The sequence below is a fragment of the Myotis nattereri genome, assembly GCF_964212035.1.
Source record: "Myotis nattereri genome assembly, chromosome: 12".
Lineage (NCBI taxonomy): Eukaryota > Metazoa > Chordata > Mammalia > Chiroptera > Vespertilionidae > Myotis > Myotis nattereri.
In genome coordinates, this window is record NC_138087.1 from 82403404 (window position 1) to 82420630 (window position 17227).

The following is a 17227-nucleotide window of genomic DNA, read 5'->3' on the forward strand; positions in this document are numbered from 1 at the left end:
GTCATGTGACTCAGGAGGCCTCCGCACCTTCTCAGCTCCTGGGGCCTGAGGGACCCCCCGCCCCTCAGGCCTGGCATCTGGGCGACGCTACCAGCACTTCTGTTTGTAGGTAAAACCCTGCGGCCTGAGCAGACAGCGGCCCACCTACCCGCGCACCGGGGCTCAGAGGGCCCTCAGTCCCGCCCCCAGGGCAGCCGGGGGCTCTGCGATGTGCCCTGCGATGTGCCCTGGCCCCTCGCCCGGCCTCTGCTGGGGACCCTGCAGTCTCAGATGGGGGTCACTTCCGCGCGTGTGTCCCCCCCAGTCCTGAGGGTCGGCGAGGCGGGTAGGGGTTCCGGGCCTGCCCCGCCCTCAGGAGGCTCCAGGTTTACCACCTGGTTCACCAGGTTCCACTCCCCACACCCGTAACCACCCAGGAGCGGCCTCGTGGAGGGAAAGGTGGCAAACCGGAAGGTGCCCAAAGACGGACAGTATAAACACGGGGAAGCATTCTGGGAAAAGCACAAAACCAGTGAAGTGATGGCTGACGCAGAGGCGGGCGGGGGGGGCAGGGGGGGCGGCACAGGGGCCAGAGCTGCCTCCCGTGACAGGGCTGCTGCCCACGGCCCCGCGGAGACACGAACGCGGCCGAGGTGGTTGGGGAAGAAGTGTTCACGGCACGGAGAGAGGGTCAGGCCCTCAACAGGGAGAACGTTTCTATGTTTTGGTAAAAGACAAGCCAACAGGAAAAGACAAACAGACATCTGAAGAGACAACTCCTAGAGCAGCGGTTCTCAACCTGTGGGTCGCGACCCCTCTGGCGGTCGAACGACCCTTTCACAGGGGTCGCCTAAGACCATCCTGCATCTCAGATATTTACATGACGATTCATAACAGTAGCAACATTGCAGTGATGAAGTAGCCACGAAAATAATTGTATGGTTGGGTCACAACATGAGGAGCTGTATTGAAAGGGCCAGAAGGTGGAGAACCGCTGCCCTAGAGGAAAGCAGTCGCCAGAGTGTCTGCGTAGAGCGTCTTAGCCCCGCTCGGAGCTGAGGAAAAGAGCAGGAGGACGGAGGTGTGACTGCTTCGCTGTTGGTCTGGGAAAGCCTTCAGGGCTCTCGGTGCGTGCGCTGGTGGACAGGAGAAAGGCCATGGGAGCAGCTGTCGTCTTGGGAAATAATCTGGCAGCAACTGTTAAGTGTAATGAATCCTGATGGAATAGGAAAGCTGGACGGACTAATTACTAGCAATGAGGTTGAATCAGTAATTAAAAACCTCCCAAAAAACAAGAATCCAGGACCAGATGGCTTCACTGGTGAATTCTACCAAACATTCAAAGAAAAATTAATACCAATCCTTCTCAAACTATTCTAAAAAAAATACCAAAACCTTACCCTGATACCAAAACCAGACAAGGATGCCACACACACACACACAACATAAAGACCAATATCCCTGGTGACTATAGATGCCAAAATCCGCAGCAAAATATCAGCGAATTCAACAATACATTAAAAGGATACTACGTCACAGTCATGTGTGATTTATTCCAGAGATGCAAGGATGAGTCAACATCTACAAATCAGAACAAACCACCCCAAAATGTGTATGAATCCACGAACGACCCCAAATAGCCAAAGCAAGCTTAAGAAAGAAGAAGAAGGCTGGAGGCGTTTCACCCCCTGATTTCAAACTATATTTCAGAGCTACAGTCATCAAAACAGCATGGCATTGACAGGAAAACACATCGCTGGAACAGAGTGGGGAACCCAGAAAGAAACCCATGGGTTTCTACACGGTCAATTAATTTATGACAGAGGAGCCAATATTATGCAATGGGGGAAGGACAATCTCTTCAATAAACGATGTTGGGAAAACTGGGCAGCCACACGCAAAAGAATGAAACTGGACCCCTATCTTACACCAAACACAAGAATTAACATAAGGGATTAAAGGCTTGAGCAGAAAGCCCCTAGAACAGTGGTTCTCCACCTTCTGGCCCTTTCAATACAGCTCCTCATGTTGTGACCCAACCATACAATTATTTTCGTGGCTACTTCAGAACTGTCATGTTGCTACTGTTAGGAATCGTCATGTATATATCTGAGATGCAGGATGGTCGGAGGCGACCCCTGTGAGAGGGTCGTTCGACCGCCAAAGGGGTGGGGTCCCACAGGTTGAGAACCGCTGCCCTAGAAGAACATACAGGCGGGAATCTCCTTGACATCAGACTTGGCAATGATTCCTTCAAACCTGACACCGAAAGCAAAAGTAACAAAAAATAGCAACAGACAAGCTCACCAAACGAAAAGCTTCTGCCCAGAAAGGAAGCCGCCAGCAGAACGAAGGGCAGCTCACAGGATGGGAGAGAGGAACTGCAAGCCATGTGTCTGATAAGGGGCCTCCCTGGTAATAAGAGTACAGAAGTCACACAACAGCTAAAAACAATTTAAAAATCCAACTAAAAAATGGGCAGAAGAGCTTGTCAAAACTTATGACAGAGCCGGCCGGTGTGGCTCAGTGGTTGAGCGCGGACCCAAGAACCAAGAGGTCGCTGGGGAGGGAGCAGAGAACTGGCTCTCTCCTGCTGGGAAAGGGGGGGGGGGGCAGTTAAAAGTGGCCTGACTTCAGGACCCCGTGGCCTGTGTCCTCAGTCGGTCAGGGGAGACCTGTGCCCGAATGTCCCTCACCTGTCTCTTCAGGGTCCGAATGCCTTGGACCTTGGACGGGGAGGACGGGAGGTGGGCGCAGAGGAGGGACCGGCGCCTGTGCTGAGCGGGGGAAGCCAGGCTCCGTCCATCCCTGGGACCTCGCCCCCCAAGACAAGCTGTGGAGAAGGAGCCGCTGTTTGGGGAGGGAGGCCAGGGTCCTCCAGCTGTGCAACCAGCAGGCGCCCAGGCTGCAGCCCCGGCCCCCTGACCAGGGCTGGGCCGCCTCCGGCCTTTGCTCCCTCTGAGCCCTGGCTCCCCTTCTAGTCACCTGACTCACCTGACTCTGACCTGCCCTCAGCCCAGCCCTGGCGCTTCTGCCAACTGGGGGAGGGTGGGGTCGGAGGGTAATGTCCGCCTCCCAGGAGGGGCGGGCCCACCTGCTTGGGTCCCAGAACAGGGAGGGCAGAGGGGGGACCCCCAGGGGGAACAACCTGGGCGCAGGCGGCTGGGGAGAGCCTGGGGGCGGGGGGGTGACTGGCAGGGGCCTGGACTTGGCTTCAGAAGCCTCAGCCTCTGGTCTGCAGGCTCAGGGGGTGGGGGTGGGGCTGGCGCAGGGCCCGGCTTCCAGGCTTGTCACCTGCCTGCAGATGCAGGTGGGGAGGCTGGTGACTAACGGGGTGGGGAGGGGACAGGCAGGACCACAGCCGCAGGTGCCTGAGGGACAGCCGTCCAGCTTCCTCCTGCTGCCGCCAGCCCAGGTGAGGGGCCCACCAGTCCTGGGGGTGCTGACCAGTCCGGAGGGACTGTCCTGGTCTGCGGGGGGCTTACCAGTCCTAGGAGGGCGCTGACCGTCCTGGGGGCTCTCCTGACTCTAGGGAGTCGGCCCATTCTCTTTGCCCGCCCACTGGGGGTTCAATGCTGTATCCCCTGGAGATGGGGTGTGACATGGGGTCCTGGGTCCCGGGCTCTGACCTGTCACCTGCTTGTCTCTGAGCCGTGGCCGGGCCTGGCCTCGCTGCAGCCCCAGCAGCACCTGCCGCCTCTGGGCCTCGTCTTCCCGCCTTAAAGTGGCGTCAGAGCCACACAGCGGACAGCCCCCCAGCTGTCAGCACCCCGTTAGGGCTGGTCAGGACTGCGGCAGGAGAGGACAGAGGCAGCCTGCCTCCCTGCTCCCTCCTCCCCCTTCCCTGCTCCCTGCTCCCTGCTGGCAGTCTGAACGGAGCACACCACACTAGCCGTGTTTGCCTTCCTGGGGGAATAGATGATACAATACAAAATCACGGGGACCCCAAAGTGCTGCAGACTCTGAGATCAGGTTCCCCGGGCAGCGGTGCCAGCTGGCTTGAGGCTCTGGGTGACCCTGGTGAGCAGCAGCTGAGGCCCTGCCCTCGGGGTCAGCCAGGCCGCTGCCGGGGTGTGGTGGCGTCAGGGGCCGGAATAAAACCTTTCAGCTCAGACTGCAGAAGCTGAGGCTGGGTTTCCCACACAAACCCGGTCTCTGCTAACTGCCCCTCGGGTCCTGTACTGGAGACACGCTTCCCGGGACGCAGCGAGCTCATTCGTCCATCGGGGTGCAGGTCACCTGTGCCTTTCTGGGTAGGCCTGACCTCAGGGCCCAGGGAGGAACCCCGCCTGGGAGAGGCCTGGGGGCGGCCCTGAGAGGAGGCAGGAGGTTGGGAGGTGGGGTCCTGGGAGGGGTCCACAGGGCCAGCTGCCAGGACAACGGGGAGGAGCAGGCGGGTGGCCCTGGCCTGCCGTGTGGCCTTACAGAGGCGCTGTGGGACTCCCAGTGCAGACCCGGCCTCCGGGGCCCGGCTCCCACCCCCTCCAGCGCCTGTCGCTCCCTGGGCTCCTGGGACGTGGCCTTCGGGCGCACATTGGCCCAGCGGGGTGGGCAGAACCCCAGGAGGGCGAGTGGTGGAGTCTGACCACTGCCGCCCACCCCCAGGTCCAGCCCCGCCCCCAGCATGAAGCTGACGGGCAAGACACAGGTGCTCACGGCCCTGCTGGGCGCCACGGCAGCCCTGGCCGTCACCGCGCTGGTGCTCACCCTGGTTGAGGCCATCAGCGTCCTCCTGCCCACGGACTCCAAGGTGTGCCCGCAGGGCGGGGGCGGGGCCGAGGGGTGTGCCCACAGGGCGGGGGCGGGGGCCGATGGGTGTGCCCTCAGGGCGGGGCGGGGCCAATGGGTGTGCCCACAGGGCAGGGGGCGGGGCCAAGGGGTGTGCCCACAGGGCAGGGGGCAGGGCCCGGGGTGTGTGGGGGTGGGGGTCCCTCCACACCCTCCTGACCCTGTGTCACTCCCAGTTTGGGATCGTGTTCGATGCGGGGTCCTCCCACACGTCCCTCTTTGTGTACCGGTGGCCGGCGGACAAGGAGAACGACACGGGTGTGGTCAGCCAAGCCCTGGCCTGCCAGGTGAAAGGTCAGCGGCCGCTCGGTCAGAGGGGGCGGTGTTGGGAGCTGCCCCCTCCCCCGAGGCGGGACTTCCCAGCCGGTGGAGGGCTGGGAGCTGGCCTAGGCTGGTCTCTGTCCCTCAGCAAGTCGACAAATTACCCTCAAGGAAAGGGGCTCCGAGAGGTTGGGGGAGGGGCCCCAGGAGGCCCAGCTGGTCTGTGGGTGCTGGGCCGGAGCCTGCAATTGCCTCCCGGGGTCTGGACAGGTCCCGCCTGAGCCCTTCCTGCCTCTCCAGCCTCGGGGGTCCCAGCCCCCCAGCCTCTGCCCCGGCCCCTGTGTGGCTTCCTCCCGGTCTGCAGGCCCCTCCCTTCCTCGTAAGGACCACGTCACTGGAGGTGGGGCCCCCAGGGTGACCTCACCTAATTAATCTGCAAAGACCCCTATCCCCAATGAGGCTGCATGGAAGGTGCTGGCAGCGGGGAGGATGTGGACACGCCTTTTGGGGACCACTGTCCACCCCCACAGGCCCTTTCAGCCCAGCCAGCCTTCGGGGCCTGGAGCCTGGGCCTGGGATGCCGTTTCAGGGCCGGGGATCTCCTCCTACGCCAGTGACCCTGCGCAGGCTGGCGAGAGCCTGCGGGGCTGCCTGGAGGAGGCGCTGGCCGTGGTCCCGGAGGCGCAGCAGCAGCGGACGCCCGTGTTCCTGGGGGCCACGGCCGGCATGAGGCTGCTCAGGTGAGGAGGGCCGGGTGGAGCCCGCACTTGTCGCCGGGAGGGGCCGGAGCCGAGTTCTCAGCGCCCTGGGCGGGGGGGATGGGCGGGCACGGCCTCCCGCCAGCTTCGCCCCGTCCGCTCTGCGCAGCCAGAAGAACAGCTCCCAGGCCGAGCACATCTTTGCAGCGGTCGCCCAAGTCCTGGGCCGGGCTCCCCTGGCCTTCTGGGGCGCCGAGCTCCTGTCCGGGCAGGATGAAGGCGCCTTGGGCTGGATCACCATTAACTACGTCCTGGGCCTGCTAGTCAAGGTGCCCCGGGCGGCCGGGTGGGGGCGGGAGGGCCCGGGCTGGCCTGTGTGGCCGGTCCCGGAACCTGGTGCCCGTCTCTGCTCAGTATTCCTTCTCCGGAGAGTGGATCCGGCCCCCGGAGGGGACGCTGGTGGGCGCCCTGGACATGGGCGGGGCCTCCACCCAGATCACCTTCGTGCCCCGAGGCCCCATTCGGGACGAGAGCACCCAGGCCTCCTTCCGCCTCTACGGCTTCGAGCACCGCGTCTACACCCACAGCTACCTCTGCTTCGGCCGCGACCAGATGCTGAACAGGCTGCTGGCCGGGCTGGTGCAGGTGGGCTCTCGGGGAGCTGGGGGGCCCGAGGGGGGGCCTGCCCAGGCTGGTGCTCACGGCCGTCTCCTGCCCCCCTGCAGAGCAGCCCGGCTCCCCGTGTCCGTCACCCGTGCTACCACAGTGGCTACGTGGACTCGCTGTCCCTGGCCCCGCTGTACGAGTCGCCATGTGTCCAGGCCACGCCTCCCCCCAACTTCCCCCCGAGCCTGCCTGTGGAGGGGACTGGGAACCCCGGGGCCTGCGTCTCGGCCATCCGGGAGCTCTTCAACTTCCCCAGCTGCCACGGCCGAGAGGACTGCGCCTTCAACGGCGTCTACCAGCCCCCCGTGCGGGGCCAGTTCTATGTGAGCGCTCGGGTCCCAGCCCCGGGGCCTGGTGCCAGGTGGGCCCGGCTGAGCCCTGGGCAGGCGGACAGGCGGGCTCCTGGGGACTGGGTGTGGGGTCGGGGGCACCTGGCCTGCCTGGCGACGCCCCATTGCAGACACCCCCATCTCCTCCCCCCCGCCAGGCCTTCTCTAACTTCTACCACACCTTCCACTTCCTGAACCTCACGGCTGGGCAGCCGCTGGCCACGGTCAACGCCACCGTCTGGGAGTTCTGCCAGAAGCCCTGGAAGCTGGTGGGTGGGCCCGGACAGCTTCGCTGAGCAGGGACTCGGGGACCCACCCGGACAGGACAGGGTGGCCAGTGGGTTTGGGGGAGCCCTGGAAGGGAGGACACCCCTTGGCCTCAGGTGGAACCAGCCCCTCGGGCCTGGGAGGTGTGGCCTCACCTGGCTCCTCACCGTCCGGCCCAGGTGGAGGCGGCCTGGCCCGAGCAGCGGCCGTGGCTGCGGGACCACTGCACCTCCGGCCTCTACATCTTCACGCTCCTGCTCGAGGGCTACGGGTTCAGCGAGGAGACCTGGCCCAGCATCGCGTTCCGCAAGCAGGTGGCTGCCCCCGGGCCCGGGAGGGCGGCTGGAAGGGTGGGGGCTGCACGGCCCTGACCGCAGCCCTGACCGCCTGTGTGCCCGCAGGCCGGGGGCGCCGACATCGGCTGGACGCTGGGCTACATGCTGAACCTGACCAACATGATCCCCGCCGAGGCGCCCGCCCAGTGGCGGGCAGAGAGCCATGCCGTCTGGGTGGCCAGCGTCGTCTTCGCGGCACTGACCCTCGCGGCCATTCTCACGGTGGCCGCGGCCCAGCTCCTCTGGCCCCGGGACTGAGCACAGCCTCCTGGGGCGGGGGAGGCCCAGCGCCCACAGCCCCGGGCTGCCCGGCCGGGAGGCGCCTGCCCGCAGTCCCCCGCGGGGCTCGTCTGTGGGCTCTGACCCGAGTTACTCTGGCCAAGGAGGCCGTGCCGGGGCCCTCATCCTGGCCCCGGGACGCTGGGCTGTGTGACTGCGGCGTAGGGGGATGTGGACCAGGTGCAGCCCGAAGGGGCCTGACTCCCTGGGAGGGGCAGGTGGGGGGCCAGGGTGCCCGGAGTCAGCAGAGCCTCAGGGGGGGCAGGGGAGGCCCAGCCTGGAGCCCCGTGTTACCGGCCCACACCCGCAGAATCGGTCACACCTTGGCGGAAGCACTGCTTTTATTAAAACCCTCTCGCCACGAGACTTCTCAGGGCTGGTCTTGCAGGCAGGGAAAGGGGGGTGCGGGGGCGGGGGGCAGGGCAGTTGGCGGGGTGGGGGGCAGGGGGGAGGGCAGCTGGCGGGTGGGGGGCAGCAGCCGGCTCCTCAGCGCGGGCCCGCGGGGACCACGAAGCTCTTGGGGAAGATGCCGATGCGGCCGTCGCAGTGGCCCTCCAGCCAGGCCTGGTCCACTGCAAGGGTCCGGCGTGAGCCACGTCCACGCACGGACCCCGGCGCCCGCGGCCCAGAGGGGACGGAGGGCGCTGCTGCCTACCCTCACACAGCACGTCCACGGCGTCCCCCGGCTGCAGGCCCAGGTCCGCGGGTCCCTGGGCGGAGTAGCTGTGCTGGGCCACCACCTGGTAGAGGACAGGCCGGCCGCCCGCTGCCTGTGGCGGAGGGGACACTGCAGGGCCGCGGGCACCACAGGGCCCGGGGCCGCCCCCTCCCCGAGCCTCCCCACCAGGCCCAGCCCAGCCCAGGCTCACCCGGCACTGCAGCCGCAGCCCTTCGGGGCCCGAGGCCGCCTCCTGCCGGGCCCCCCGCAGGCCCTCCTCCGGGAGGGGGACCCAGCGCCCGCTGTCACCCGGCTCTTGGTAACTGCAAAGAGACCCGTCAGAGCGGCCGCCATGGCGCCCGCTGCGCAGGGAGGGCTGGGGGAAGCTGCTGGTCTCGGACATGACAGCCTCTGCTGGGCCCTGGCTCCCTCCCTGGTCCCTCCCTGGGCTCCCTCCCTGGGTCCCTCTCTGAGTCCCAGGCGGGGAGACGCCCAGCTGAGCCCCGCAGGCCACCTGAGCTGCCCATGCTGGGCCTGGAGAGGGAGGGCCTGGCCCAGCAGGGCCCTCAGGCGGGACAGGTCTGCTCCGCGGGGGGCCTGCAGGGCCAGGGTGAAGGCGCACTGCACCGTGACGGTCACCCAGGACTCGGGGTCCCCGGCGGCCACGCCCTGGGATCAGACAGAAAGGTCGGGTGGGATTTGGATGGGGGCTGAGGGCAGGGCCTGAGGGTGGGAGGCTGGGCCTATGGGACTGGGAGGCTAAGTCAGCCGGGGTCCCCGGGGCCATTCAGAGGGACAGGGCCTGGGCTCGGGGCCCCCACCTGCCTGGGGAGTTGGGACCTCTTACCCCAGCACCTGTGGGGTCCTCAGAAGGTTCAGGGTCTGGCCCCCCGGGCGCCAGCAGCCCTGTAGAGGGGACAGAGCAGGGACTCAGGTGCCCCAAGAGGGGAACGTTTTGGAGGAACTGTCAGAACCACAGGGAGGCCCGAGGCCACCAGCTTCCTCCTTGCTCCCAGCTCCCCAATGCCTGCTCCCTCCACAGAGCGCCCCCCGCCCCCCCAACCTCCCTCCCCCCCCCACCCCCCCCCACCCCCCCCCGCCACAGGACACCTTACCTAGAGGAACCTGCTTGCCAAGTTGGTCCGTGTGGGGCCTCTGCAAGGGAAGCCAGGGCTCTGCTGGGCCAGGGGTGGGGGCCAGGGCAGGGGCCTGAGGAGGGGGCTAGGGGTGGGGGCCAGGATAGGACTCGCGGGTGGGGCGCCAGGGGCCGGTGGGAACAGCAGTGAATGAAGTGGAGGGCCCTTGATAAACCGAATGTGAAACTGAACGGCTCCTCTCTGCAGCAGGACCCTTGATCCTGGTGCTGCCAGTGGGCACACTCAGGGCGCCCTGCCCGTGAAGCCACGGCCCTCCCTCCTCAGCCTCGCGCAGCACCTGGGCGCCCCGTGGCCAGGAGGAGAGGCCGGTGCTGCGGGCGTGACTGAGGCGGGAGACCCACAGCAGGAGGTGAGGCCGGCAGGCCAGGCTCTGGGGACCGCCAGGCCCTGTGCATGGGGAGCACCAGCCGCTGTCCCCCTGGCTGTCCCCCAGCAGACACGGAGGCTGCCTGCCCAGCAGTGGCCACCAGTCCCCACGCTCAGCCCGGGGGCCCTCAGTACTGCGCCCTGCCACCCCACTGGGCTCACTCACCTGCTCGTCAGAGGTGCCGGGCACACAGGGGCCGGCCCGTCCGGCCTGGTCAGGCCCAGCCTCCAGGTCTGCATGGGAGGGTGTCTTGGGGTCCAGGGGGGTGTCGGCTCTGCAGGCACCTGTGTCGAGGGCCCTGGGGGGAGGGAACCCCAGTCTCAGCGCTCACTTCTCCCTGACGCAGCACCCCCCCCTCAGCTGCCCCCTTGGTCCAGGGCTCTGCAAAAGGTGGGCCCGGGGGAGCCCCAGCACCGAGGAGGGAGCAGTGTGGGCCCACACCCTGTGCAACCATGGGCACCACCAGCCGGACGGCCCTCGCTCCAAGGCCGGTGGGGGGCTGACCTCACCCACAGCCCAGCCTGTGCCCCTTCCCGGAGCCTCACTCTGACCCTCCACGCAGCCTGGAGCCCCTTGAGGCCCGAGAGGCGGTCCCATGGGGGCAGGAGGGGCTCAGGCAGAGGGAACCTGGGCCTTTGACACATGGGACACGGGAAGGGCTGATGGGACACGGGAAGGGCTGATGGGACACGGATAGGGCTGATGGGACACGGGAAGGGCTGATGGGACACGGGAAGGGCTGATGGGACACGGGAAGGGCTGATGGGACACGGATAGGGCTGATGGGACACGGGTAGGGCTGATGGGACACGGGAAGGGCTGATGGGACACGGGAAGGGCTGATGGGACACGGGAAGGGCTGATGGGACACGGGTAGGGCTGATGGGACACGGGAAGGGCTGATGGGACACGGATAGGGCTGATGGGACACGGGTAGGGCTGATGGGACACGGGAAGGGCTGATGGGACACGTGAAGGGCTGATGGGACACGGGTAGGGCTGATGGGACACGGGAAGGGCTGATGGGACACGGGAAGGGCTGATGGGACACGGGTAGGGCTGATGGGACACGGGAAGGGCTGATAGGACACGGGAAGGGCTGATGGGACACGGGTAGGGCTGATGGGACACGGGAAGGGCTGATAGGACACGAGAAGGGCTGATGGGACATGGGTAGGGCTGATGGGACATGGGAAGGACTGTGGGAACTGGCCCTGGGGCTCCGGCCAGTTCCGATCTGAGAGAGGACAGGACAGGAGTGGCCATGCTGGTGCCCGGGGCTCCTTCTGGCCCGACAGGAGAGGAAGCTCGCAGGGGAGGCACCCCTTCCTACCTTGGGCCAGCCTGGGGTCTGGCTCCACCATCCTCACCCTGAACCTGTGGGCACAGGGTGGCATCCAGCTCAGCACAGACTCCGGGGGAGCGCCAGGCCAGGCAGCTGGCAGGGCTCCCCCAGCAGGACTGGGATGCACAGACTGTCGCATAGGAGGGGACGGCCACCCCCAACTTCCCATTAGAGGAAAGTTGGGGAGCCCGGGGAGGGCTCAGAGCAGGTGGCATCTCCCTTCCTCGGCAGGAGAGAGCTGCCACCCTCTGACCCCAAACCCCGAGGCGGGGGCTGGGGAGGTGCCCACCCACCTGGGGCCGCTGAGGCCAGACGCCCTGGTTTCGGGCCTGGAGCGCAGGAGAGGCCACCACCACCTGGGGAGGTACGGCAGGGGGGTGCCGGTCAGGGGCGCCAGCCGCACCCCAGGGCCTGTGATGTCCACTCCCAGCCCTGGCTGCCTGCCCACACCCCAAGTCTCCACCTGCGGGGCGGGGCTGCCCTGGCCCTCGGCCTCCAGGCCACGCGGGGCTGGCCCGTGCCGGTCACTAAGCTATTTCTAGTACAACTTTTACAGCATCCTTGCTTCTCAGGAAGTCTACTGTGAAGGTGGAGTCTAATAGGACTCACTTCCCCAGTGCACCTGCCCGCGGGGACCAGCTGCTCCGTGTCCTGTGAGGCGGTGCTGCGCCCGCCCCGGCCCGACCCGGCGGGCACCCTGTGGCCAGGCCAGCCTGCTCGGGCCCAGCCCTCGGCTCTGAGGACACGGTGAGGCGGGAGCACCTGGGTCCTAGGCATGTGAGCCATTTGGAGACACGCCCCCAGCCCTGCGCCCACTCTGCACCCACCAAGGCCTTTCCAGGGACATGCACAGACCCCGTGTGTCCCCGTGAGCACAGCCGGGTGCTCAGGACACCCTGTGAGCCCCCCCCGCCCCGCACTGGGCCAGGAGACCTGGGGCCCGGCAGCGGGAAGAGCCCCTACCTTGGCCTTGCCCAGGAAGTCCACACGCTCCAGGTGCTCCAGGTGCCGCCGGGGGGGCCGGAAGACCTCGCCCCTGGGGACCAGCCGGGGCTGCAGGGGAGCCTGTTTCTGGGGGCGTGGGCCATGCAGACGCGTCTGAGCAGGAGGGTCTCCCCACAGCCACGCCGCGCCCCCGCCCAGCCCCGCCACACCCAGCCGCCGCCCTCCGAAGCGGCTTCATCTCCGATGGCTGGTCCGAGGCGTCTGCACGTGTGTGAGCCCCAAGCTGCAGCTCTGAGCCCCGGAAGCCGACCTGGGTCGGTTCAGGAGGTTCAGGAGCCAGCGGAGGGCCGGCCGGCTCTCCTCACCGACCCTCACCTGCACTTGAGCCAGGGCGACGCGCAGGTCCCCTCGGGCCCCGTCCGGCCCCGTGGCGGCGGCTGCCTCGAGGCTGCGGGTGGCCTCGGCCCAGAGCCCCAGGGCACACTGCGCCGTCGCCACGTTGAACAGCACCTGGGGGCCAGGTGAACGGTGGGGCGCAGCCAGGACCCGCCCCGGTCCCACCCCAGGTCAGCCCTTCGCACCCCAGCCAAGCCCTGGTCTCCAGGCCCGTCCCCAGTCCCACGGCAGGGTCCCCCCTGGTCCAGCCGCCACACTCCCGGCCACAGCGCCAGGGCCTCCCGGTGCCTGGTTCAGTGGTGGTCGCTCCCGGACCCACCTCCCATCCCTGGGGTGTCCTCTGGCCTGTCTCACCCCCATTCTGTGCCCGGCGGGACCCCTCATGGCCCCTTCCTCCCTGCACTGCACCTCACGGGTCTGGGGTGCTGCCTTCTCGGCCCATCCCCTCCCCACATGGGAAAGGGCTTTTGACGGACACATGGGATTGGGGTAAGGCCTGCGGCGACACAACCCTCCTAGAGCCGCTGCCACCCCTGGGTCCCGCGCCAGGGCCTGCTGGGAGCTACCTGCACTGCTCAGTGCCCTGGGCCGGGGACACAGGTGGGCTGTGGGCCCGCACCTGACGGGCCTTTCCCACGATCCCCAGAGGCTCCAAGGCCCCATGTTGCTAGGCATGCTGGGGGTGCTGTGGGCACGGGGGGGGGGGTGCCTCCCGATGCCCCTCTCCCCCAGGGCCCCAGCCTCCTTGGGGTAGAAGAGTGACCAGCGGGGACTGGGGGGCCCCTGGCCAGGGGGAGCCTCTGTGCACACAGCCCCCCCGTGACAGTAACAGACGGGGGGCCCCCTGAGTGGCTGCCCGCCCATGGCCCCGCCCTCACGCTTACCTCCCAGGCCTGCAGCTTGAAGCGCAGGCCCAGCTGCGTGTAGTCGATGGCGGCGTTCCCCCTCAGTTGGGCCAGGGCCTGCTGGAAGTCGGCCAGGGCCTCCTGGGGCCTGCAGGAGCCGGGGCCGCGGCTTTAGGGGCCCGCCCAGGCTCCGGGGACACCTGCTGGGGCCGTGGTGGTCACTCAGGTCCCAACGAAGGGCTCAATGCTCAGATGTGGCTGCATCTCGAATGTTGGGTGGTGCCCAGCTCTGAATTCTGGGCATCTCGCTCCCATGCCTGGGGCCCGCCTGTACCCCAGGCCGTCTCTCGAACCTCAGCTGTGCCCTGGGCATTTCCCTCCTGCTTCTCAGGCCCCCCTTCCCGGTAGAGCCCCACTGAGAGCTCCCTTCCCCCACCAACCCCCTGCCCCCAGGGAGGCTCATCTCGGGAAGGGCCACAGTGCGACAGCCTGGTGAGCAGCGAGGACCCCAGGCACCCGTGGACAGACCCCTGCAGCCCTGCCTCAGCTTCCACAGGCCCTGCTGCAGCGAAGGAGCAAAGGGGGGGCGCCCTCCATGGCGCTGCGTGCGCCTCACAGTGACTAGAGGCTGTGGCTCTGCCGTGCACCCTGCTCCGTCCAGTCCCGGGGGTGACCCTGGGAGGGGCGGAGGCAGGCGCACAAGGGGCCTTCAGAGGAGGAACCCGGAGCCCTGCGCTCACCTCCCCACCTGGAGGCGGGCCACTCCGCGCTGAAAGAAGCCAACAGCCAGGCAGGCGTCCTTGGTCACTGCCTGGTCAAATGCCTGGAAAGAAAAATGCCCCTGGAATGCCAAGGTCTGTAACCCACCACCCCGTGTCCCAGACCCGGGCCGGGCGCATGACCAGTGACGGGCCAAGGAATTCCATCGGCCCTGGGACAGCCGCCTGCAGGGACGGCCCCTGCACCAGCCAGGGGCCCTGGGAGTTCTCGCTTGGGCGCACAGGGCATTCAGGCCCCTTCGCTGCCACAGCCTCAGCCCCACCCCACCCTGAGCTCCCCAGATGCCTTTCCAGGGCTCAGAGCACAATGAGGTCCCGCCACACCATGCTGTTTGCCAGGAGGACCAGGGGAGCCGACCGGAGGCGCGCAGATGAGTCACCTCGGGATGCAGTTATGCAAGACTTTTGTCTTGCGGAAACCCTATTTTGGGCGCTCACACGCAGTGACACACTTATCTAGTGGAATCAGAAAGAACACGCAGCTCTTCCTTCAACCACACTCGGGATGACGTCACCCGCTCCTGAGGAGGCCGAGGGCCAGGGTCCTGCTCTGGCAGCTGTGGGCGGAGGGGGCGGGGCTTGTGGCTGAACCTGACCCAGGTGGGAGGCGCAGAGACTGCGGGCGCGCAGGGCTGTGACGTCGTCTGTTTGTGCGCTGTCCCACCCGGGAGCCGCCAGACCCAGGCTCCTGTGGAGCCCACACACAGGGTGCGGCCCCGCGCGCCCCCTCACCGGGCTGCTCCCCAAAGCAGTTACTAACGGTAGCTGTCCTGTCTTTTTACTTTAAAAATATATATATATTTGTATTGATTTCAGAGAGGAAGGGAGAGGGAGAGAGAAACATCAATGAAGAGAGAGAATCACGGAGCGGCTGCCCCCTGCACGCCCCACACCGGGGATCGAGCCCGCAACCCGGGCCTGTGCTCCTGGTTCATGGGTCGGCGCTCAGCCCCTGAGCCACCGCGGCAGGGCTGCCTGGTTGTTTTTTTAAATCTCGGTACAGTGGGGCCTTGACTTACGAGTGTCCCGACTAACGTGTTTTTTGAGATACCAGCTGTCCCTCGGCCGACTTTTTGCACTGAGTTGACAGAGTAATTTGAGAGCTTGCTTGGAGGTTCTAGCAGGGGAGCGCAGCTACTCCTATACCCTTGACCTAAGACCGGTCCCCTCCTGGGGGGGGACGCACATGGATCCGTGAGGGAGGAGGGGGACACCCGCCTAGCCAGCCAGATCAGCCGAATCAGCCCTGGCGATCAATGGGGTGACAGAGGTCGCAGCCAGATCGCCCTCACATCCAGACAGAGTAATTTGAGTTAACGAGCTCGTTAATGAGCTCCGTCTCTGAACGAATTAAACTCGTCAGTCAAGGCCCCACTGTATTACTAATGAGTCTCATGGACTGCTACCTGAGGTTACTGACCTCAGACAACACTCCGGCTCCTCCTCTGAGCCAGGGGAGCCGTGAACACGCAGACGCCCCCGCCACACCTGCGTCCCTCTCTAGTTAAATCGCAGTTTAGGCGGATGTGATGACTGGACGCCTGTGACCTGGTTTGCTGCTGAACTACCTGGTGTCCAGTGATCGGATTCCCTTCCGTGGACAACATTTAACGGAAAGGGTCACCGAGAGCTGTGGGTCCGTATGCAAGGCCAGACATGGCGGAGGGTCCCCGGTGCACTTTGCCCAGTCCCTCCGGAGTTTGGGAGGCCCTGACATGGATGTTTTTATAATATATATATTTTATTGATTGCAGAGAGGAAGGGAGAGGGAGAGAGGGACAGAAACATCAATGATGAGAGAGAATCATGGGTCAGCTGCCTCCTGCACGCCCCCTACTGGAGATGGAGCCCCCAACCCAGGCATGTGGCCTGACAGGGAATGGAACCGTGACCTCCTGGTTCTTAGGTCAACGTTTAACCACGGAGCCACGCCCTGCCGGCTGGGCATACACGCTTTTTTCATTTTCACCGACAGAAATTGGGGTACAGCGTCGTCGCTGGATGAGCTTTAAAGCCTTTAAAGGGCAGAGAGTTGCTCTGTGCTGCCCCCTGGGTAAAGCCAGGTGTGTGTGCCGTTGTGCACCCCTGAGTTCTTGGTTGTTTGGGGGTGCAGGTTGGGAGACAGGAGGGCACTCACATCTGGGGTTTGGGCAAAGAACCGTCACCTACCACAGGCATCTGCTGAAACCCCAGACTTTACATCTGGGGGACAGGTGTGTCCCTTCTCAGCGGGATCCAGCCGCCAGCTTGTTTCCGGGTGAGCACGACTCCGGGGAGCACCTGAGCGGGTGTTGGCCCTGGCACTGGGTCAGCGCACAGGGGAGGCGCGGAGGAACCTGACCCTCGTGCTGGCCCTGACTCGGCCCCGGGAGAGGGTCCCCGCCCACCGGCTCCCGCCCGCCTCAGGTGTCCACTGGGACAGAACACTGACCGGATGTCTCCAGGTGACCCCGGGAGGAAGGGCGGGGCCCTGCAGCGGGGTCTTTATCACTTGGCTGTGCACCCGGAGCGGTAAGGCCCCGGTGTCAGTGTCCGGGAGCAGCCTCCCCCAGAGGTGGAGTCTCCGCGACCAACCCGGGCGCCCTGGCTCACCCGCAGCGCGGCCTCCGGGTCCCCGGCCAGCAGGTGCACGCAGCCCACGTTGAAGCACATCTTGGCGGGCGGCTCCGGGAAGCCCGAGAAGAGGCGCAGCGCGCAGCCCCAGTCCCCGCGCTCCACGGCCTCCACGCCCCGCTGCCAGTCTCGCACCTGGTCCCCGAGCGAGGGCATGGCGGCGTCCGCACCTGTCTCGCCGCCGCGGAAGTCCCTGCTTCCGGGTAGGAGCGCGGCAGGTGGCGGGTGGGGTCCAGGGAAGGGTCCGGGGAGATGACCGCAGAGCAGGGACGTCTGGGTCCGGAGATGGGCTCGGGCTGTGGGGTCCCCCCGAGGCCGGTCGGGGGGTCAGGGGAGACGGACTGACTGCTGGGCACGTGTCCGGGGGCAGGATGTCCGTGAGAACCAGGTGCGCCACGCCACCTGCTCTCCTAGGCGCCCCTCGGCGCAGGGAGGCCCCGCCCCTTCCCGCATGACCACGCCCCACACCCCTGCTCCGCCCACGCCCCGCCCAGTGATCCGGCCCCACTGGGAAATGGCC

General features: G+C 66.1%; 2 protein-coding genes across 13 annotated transcripts; one reads left to right on the forward strand and one right to left on the reverse strand.

Annotated features, from left to right (window-relative positions):
• Positions 1 to 4603: 4603 nt before the first annotated feature.
• ENTPD8 (ectonucleoside triphosphate diphosphohydrolase 8) lies at positions 4604 to 7743 on the forward strand (the record flags this gene model as incomplete). Of its 2 annotated transcripts, XM_081104055.1 has the most annotated exons (9): positions 4604 to 4729; positions 4944 to 5061; positions 5618 to 5768; positions 5896 to 6055; positions 6141 to 6371; positions 6452 to 6715; positions 6880 to 6990; positions 7168 to 7302; positions 7390 to 7743. In XM_081104055.1, the coding sequence occupies 9 exons, from the start codon at positions 4604 to 4606 to the stop codon at positions 7579 to 7581; spliced, it is 1488 nt and encodes a 495-aa protein (XP_080960181.1). In that variant the 3' UTR covers positions 7582 to 7743. The 2 variants fall into 2 exon arrangements, with proteins under 2 accessions (XP_080960181.1, XP_080960182.1); XM_081104056.1 differs by lacking the exon at positions 6880 to 6990.
• Positions 7744 to 7927: 184 nt separating this feature from the next.
• On the reverse strand, positions 7928 to 17135 carry NOXA1 (NADPH oxidase activator 1). 11 transcript variants are annotated; one of them, XM_081104196.1, is made up of 14 exons: positions 16687 to 17135; positions 14056 to 14138; positions 13355 to 13463; positions 12450 to 12584; positions 12093 to 12200; positions 11423 to 11485; positions 11118 to 11161; positions 9950 to 10082; positions 9376 to 9415; positions 9108 to 9166; positions 8775 to 8929; positions 8472 to 8583; positions 8258 to 8372; positions 7928 to 8174 (listed from the first exon to the last, which is right to left on the reverse strand). In XM_081104196.1, exons 1-14 carry the CDS (start codon positions 16861 to 16863, stop codon positions 8089 to 8091), a joined length of 1419 nt encoding a protein of 472 aa, XP_080960322.1. In that variant the 5' UTR covers positions 16864 to 17135; the 3' UTR covers positions 7928 to 8088. The 11 variants fall into 11 exon arrangements, with proteins under 11 accessions (XP_080960322.1, XP_080960315.1, XP_080960317.1 ...); XM_081104188.1 differs by having other exon boundaries at positions 7957 to 8174; positions 8258 to 8342; XM_081104191.1 differs by having other exon boundaries at positions 7932 to 8342.
• Between the last annotated feature and the right edge of the window lie 92 nt (positions 17136 to 17227).

Bases quoted from the DNA above. Each gene is read 5' to 3' on its own strand.
- NOXA1 (XM_081104187.1), bottom strand. From the start codon at position 16,863: ATGCCCTCGCTCGGGGACCAGGTGCGAGACTGGCAGCGGGGCGTGGAG. The intron at 12,585-13,354 runs GTAAGCGTGAGG...CCTGGCCCCCAG, and splicing joins TCAAGCTGCAGGCCTGGGAG to GTGCTGTTCAACGTGGCGAC. The intron at 9,416-9,949 runs GTGAGTGAGCCC...CTTCCCTTGCAG, and splicing joins CCGGCACCTCTGACGAGCAG to AGGCCCCACACGGACCAACT.